General features: G+C 45.2%; 1 protein-coding gene across 1 annotated transcript; it reads left to right on the top strand.

The window, feature by feature from the left end:
* Positions 1-863: 863 nt before the first annotated feature.
* SEPMUDRAFT_50064 (histone H3) lies at positions 864-1148 on the top strand (the record flags this gene model as incomplete). Its single annotated transcript, XM_016909147.1, has 1 exon — positions 864-1148. A coding segment is annotated over one exon (285 nt), but the record flags the coding sequence as incomplete, so codon positions are not given.
* Positions 1149-6000: the final 4852 nt, after the last annotated feature.

Below are 6000 nucleotides of genomic sequence, written 5' to 3'. Positions count from 1 at the left end.
TCTAGAGAAATAGTTAGACTACTAACTTCTCAAGGTATCGTAGTACTTTCTAGTAAAAAAGTGAAATCTCGTAGCTAGAGTAGAACGTGTTCGGCAGACGTAGTCGGCGTATAAACCATATGACATAATATGAAATATACTAGTGTAGATATATATAGAACCCCTGTCCTGATTACTAATTACCTTCCCGCGCGATCCGACATACTCGAGAGATAAGCGGCTTAGCGATTTCCGGGTCTTCCTTATACCTACCAACTTATCCTCTCTTGCTTTTTTCTTATCCTACATATTCCTACCAAGTCGAAACTCTCAAAATGCCTAACATAGACACACAATCTCTCTCTTCCTACGTCTCTTCCTCTCTTCCTAACGACGACGACGACTAGGAAAGAAGAGATAGTCCGCGTTAAAAAGAAACGAAGGCTAAAGCACTCCCGAAGGCTGCCTACGATAGCGGAAGTAATAAGAGGACTCGACAGTGGTTAGATCAGACGGTTAAGCCGACGGAGGAGAGGCAGACGGAGGAGAGGCAGACGGAGGAGAGGCAGACGGAGGAGAGGCAGGCAGATAGAGGTACAGGTCAAGTTGATAATAATGAGACGAACGAAGATTCAGACCTGCCGACCAAGCGGCGTGGTCGAGACGGGGTAGTATCGGTTCAACCAAAGGGGCCACATATTATCTATAATGGATCAGACCGACAGCTCTCTAATACAGCTTCCCCTCGACTAAGTCTCGCCGCAAGGAGACTAGGACGTACGAAAAAAGTGGTACAGAAGACCTATCCTAGTAATAAGAGACTACTAGGAAGTCAACGACTACAGAAAAAGCCTGTTGTTCGAAAGGCGCCTAAAGCGAGAAGACGAACGAAGGCTGGTGTAGCCGCTCTCCGAGAAATCAGGAAATACCAGAAGTCTACGGAGCTTTTAATACGCCGACTTCTATTCTCAAGGATTTGTCGAGAGATTACGATGGATTTGGCAACTAATGCTAGCAATAGTGTATGCCGTTTTCAAGCTGAGGCTCTACTTTGCTTGCAGGAAGCAACGGAAGCTTTTCTTATACAGGAGTTCGAAGTCTCTAATATACTAGCGATTCACGCAAAACGGGTAACCTTACAACAGAAGGACATGAAACTTTGTCGCTAGATTCGGAAGCGCTTCGTAGGAGAAGCGAATTCAAGTGCCGAGCTTTGATCTCACAGCAATTCGCCGACTACGTCTGCCGACCATGTACTCCTGACATCGTTTTCGAGGCTAGTACTTGAAGAATTAGTACCAGATGTGTAAGATAACCCGAAAACGAGCTTCCGTAAGATGTTGTCTCCTGTACTAATTATATCTATATAAATCTCTAGGTCTCTTGTTTACGGGCTAGGCACTGCTTATACGGTCGTTATATCAACATTTCCTATTTCCGGCGATCTCACTTTACTATTTCTTACTTCTATTGTCCAAAAACGGCAGGTGCCTACCCTACGTAGACAAAGAATCCCTCGCTTCTGATTGGTCGCGCCCCTGGACCCTGAATTCCGCCGCCTTCAAAGGTATTCCCTACTTCCAAAAAAACCTAACTTGCGACATCAACATTGGTTGTTGACCCCCCCCCTTCCGCCCCGCCCCCTACCCGCTACAACCCCTCCTAGCCTCCGCCTGCTGCTCTGCCTGCTGCTCTGCCTGCTGCTCCGCCTGCTGCTCTGCCTACTACACCGCCTGCTGCTGCCATCGTTATAGCGCCGTCACTCGCAGCGCGCCGCAAGCTTTCAATCGCTAGAAAGGTACTACGAACATCTGGAAAGAGACTCCCTAGCGCAACAGGTAGGAAAGGGCTTCTATCCGCAGGTGTAAAGAAAAATCAAAAAAAGAGAGGCAGTAAGTATACCTGGTCGGCAGACGTAGTCGGCACATATAGTCGGCATGTACTAACATTTCTTTTAGAGGGAGCTTTGTAGGAGATCAAAAAATGCCAGACGGAGGTTATAAACTATATCCTAAAGCTCGCGTTCGCACGTATCGTTAGGGATGCTATCATCCTTTTTACCGAAGACTACCTCCCTATATGGATCCAAGCGAGCGCACTCGGCATCCTCTAGGAACAGTGCGAGAGCATAGTGACGAAAGTCTTTTCGTTAGCCAATCTTCTCGCTATCTACTACAAGCGAGTTATAGTAATAGCGAAAGATCTCGAATGTCTTCGTAGGCTGCTAAAGGAGTAGAATGTCTGGCCAGACAATTACGTAGTTGCTCCCTATAGCTCTGGCCCAGTTAACCCGAGTACGATATATAAGCCTCGATCAAAGACGAAGAAGACGAAATCGAAGCCAACTCCAAAGAAGCCGACTGCGAAGAAGAGAAAGAAGACTCCCGCGTCCTTAAGCGAAGACGAGAGCTCAGATGATCCCGATAACCCTAGCGCTCAAACGGGTACTCAAACCGGTACTAGTGGCCAGACAGACGCCAACAATCAAGATCCTCCTAGCACCGATTAGGATAATAGCGACACCGGTGGCCAGACAGACGGGAACAATCAAGATCCTCCTAGCACCGATTAGGATAATAGCGACACCGGTGGCTAGATAGACGGGAACAATCAAGATCCTCCTAGTACCGATCAGGATAATAGCGACACCGGTAGCCAGACAGACGGGAACAATCAAGATCCTCCTAGCACCGATCAGGATAATACAGATACTAGTAGCTAGACAGACGGGAACGATCAAGATCCTCCTAGCGCCGATTAGGATAATAGGGGTTTGAACGATTCAGACGGTAAGAAGCAGGCGACTATCGTGATTTCGAGCGGTGATAAGAGCTCGGAATACGATCCAGATACTGATCCTAGCGTTCAAACTAGTCATCCTCTAGCTAACAAGGAGAATGCTTAGGACGATAATACGGTACCCCCAACGACAGAGGATGAATATCTCTAGGCTCTCCTCGATCATGTTAATGCCCAAGAAGAAGAAGACGAGGAGATAGCTTCCGAGAATTCAGATTTTCCTTTTAGGCAACTAGGTATACCGCTTAGTCAAGCAGATTTTCAGTATAGCGACGAGGATATAGGTACCTAGGATCAAGATATCTCGCTTAGCCAAGACTACAATCCTTTCGATCATCCAGATTTGGAGGAGACGGGTCCTGATTCTCTCTAAGAGAGTCGACCAGATGTAGAGAGAGAGGATAAAGAAGAGGAGTCGCAGTAGGAGTTTGACGAGGAGATAACAGAATTAGAGGATATAGCAAGGGCAGCGTATACGGTAGCTATAGATCAAGCGAATAATCGGGGTACGTAAGAATTCGTAGCTAGGGGAAGTATCGACAAGATACTAAGTATACTTGTAGAAGAGCCTATTACCGAACGAGACAGACTAGAGACAGAAATTTCAGCTCGCTTTATCCTTGGAGCTACTTGTTTAAGGACCCTATTATTAATAAGGACGGAGCCGGCTTTCCAAGCGGCCTAGCGAAGAATAGAGATACGTAAGGCCTAGAGAGTAAGGCAGCAGCATATAGTAACCGAAAGTCGGTTTAAACACTGGATACGCGTTCTAGCTAGGCTAGAGAAGGAGATGTTAAAGCATTCACTATAAGCCTAAGATCTGAAGTAATTTGGTTTTTCTAATTTTCGTAGTCGGCAGGTATAGTCGGCAGGTATTATTAGCTATAGAAGGAGATGTCGAAGTACTTACCGTAAACTCCTGAATTAATTTGCTTTTTCCCAATTCTCGTAGTCGGCAGGCATGGTCGGCAGCTATTGTTAGCGAGTTCAGGCAGTACGGTATATACGAGGCTTATTACTGTTCCAGAAGCGCTTACTATGTTTATTCTATATCTAGAAGAGGTTTTACGTAATACCCATCGCAATACCTATTGGGTATACCTATTGGGTTTTTTCCGTTGGGTTGTACCTAGCTTATAAGCTGGGTACCTACCTTATTTGCGGGGTTGGGTATTAACGTTGGGTTGTACCCAACCTATACCCAACCCAACCTATAACGAGGCCTAAATATACCCTACGATACGGATACGTTCTTAGAGGATCTATAGCTTCTTAATAGCGACTATTATACCGGTACGCTTAATATCTACGAGGACTTAGTCGAGGTTAACGATATACTCGACAATAAACCGCCGTAGACTAGGCTCGAGTTCCTCTCTACTATAATTAGTCTTTAGCCTCTTAATACTAATGTCGTCTAGGAAGGGGAGCGACCGGTATAAGATATAATCTATAAGAATACGAGTTATAATCCGGACAAATTGACTAACCGAATTCGTAGCGCCCTAGGATAGAGTAGTCTGCCGGAACAGGCTAAGATAAGTCTAGAAAGCCGTAAGATCTCGACTCTCTTTAGTAAGAGGGACCTAATCGTATCTAGAGAAAATGTTAAGGAGGGAAGCAACCTTATACCCCGCAAAGTGCTCGGCGAACTTATCTGTATTAGGCAGTAGGCTAGCGTCGCGAATAGTAACCCGGTTAATCTCCGTCGTAGAGTTAATAAGGCGATAGTATTCCTTAGTAGGCAACTGACCGGGGGCTAAGGTTTTCTTCGTAACTAGGAAACATAGATTCCGATAGTAGCCCTTACTATACTCTAACGTCCTAGCTTTATACCGGTCCCGGATAATACCCTCTATCGCTATAAGTAGAGAGGGATTAAGACGAAAACCCGGATAACTCTATAGTATATACGGGACTGTACGAATAACTTATAGTAGTACGATGCTAGGAATAACCTGCCCGAGATACGTAAAATTCGCCGCTAAAGCAGCCTTACGATTAAAGAGCATCTCTTCGAGTAGATAACGTTCCTAGGTTATTAAGACTATACCTATCTCGACTATACGCAATACCTCCGGAGTAAGTCGACTAGTACGACTACCCCGGAGGACATCCGAGAACTTCTTAATCAAGTAGCGCTAGTTATATAGTCCCGTCTCTAGCGGTATTACCGCCTCCTATCGAAGAAATAGTTCCTTCTATTTAGTAACAGTACCGATATTAGGGGACGTACTCTTCGAGACATCTACGGCGACGTCGATAGGCCGGATCTTCTACGCTTTCCGTTTGTATATAGTATATACTAGAATATAGTACGTAGTACAGGTATAGCGGGAGTAGGCCTAGTTAATATAGGAGTAATATAGTATCGACCGGAACGTCTAATTATCCTTGTCCGGATCCCCGTCAACGATATATATAGTATATATTCCTACCTTTTAACCTCCCTATTTACCGCGAGAGGCGATATTAGCCTAAATCTAAATTACGGAAGACCCGGGCTATACCGTACCGGTTAGGCTCCGGGAGCCCGACTAAATATTAGTAAGTACTAAAGACAAACCCGACGCGGACGCTATTATAGCTTCGACGCCGCTACTAATTTTCCCTACCTACCGAAGGTAACAAACTATTAGTAGCCTATATCGCCGACGGTACTAGTAAACGTTACCGAATAACCTACCGGGTCGGAGATCGTACCTTTCTAGGACCTATCGTTATAGTTTTTCGCAACTAACCTCGTCTTCCTCGTCTACGGGCGGCCTAGAATAAGAGGTATAGTATACGCTATATTCGTAACAAACGCCGTTACCGTAACGGTAACGCTATATACCGAGATAGGTAGTCTCTAATAGACGCCGACAATCCTAGTCAACCTGTTCGCCGTAGACATATTAATCTTATCTAGCTAGTACGTTATTAGCAAACCGTACTTCTAAACGATACTCTACTAAAGGATAACTAACTTAGTACCCTTATTAACTAGTCCCTTATAGACCTTGCCTATATTACTCCCGAACATTACTAGGACCTAGATACTAGGCACTATAGTATAGTCCTACGTTACCGCCGATAGATCAATATCTTTAGCCCTTTCGTAGAGCTACTCCGGTCGACGGAGGCGTAGGCGGGAAACTATAGCCTTATAGTCGCTATACTGCCTAGTAGCTCGGATTATCTAAACGAATATCCGGTTAGGAACCCTTTCGTAGAGGTACT

This window comes from Sphaerulina musiva, assembly GCF_000320565.1.
Source record: "Sphaerulina musiva SO2202 unplaced genomic scaffold SEPMUscaffold_9, whole genome shotgun sequence".
Lineage (NCBI taxonomy): Eukaryota > Fungi > Ascomycota > Dothideomycetes > Mycosphaerellales > Mycosphaerellaceae > Sphaerulina > Sphaerulina musiva.
Note: the sequence above shows the minus strand (reverse complement) of the source record. Positions and strands in the feature narration are given on the sequence as shown.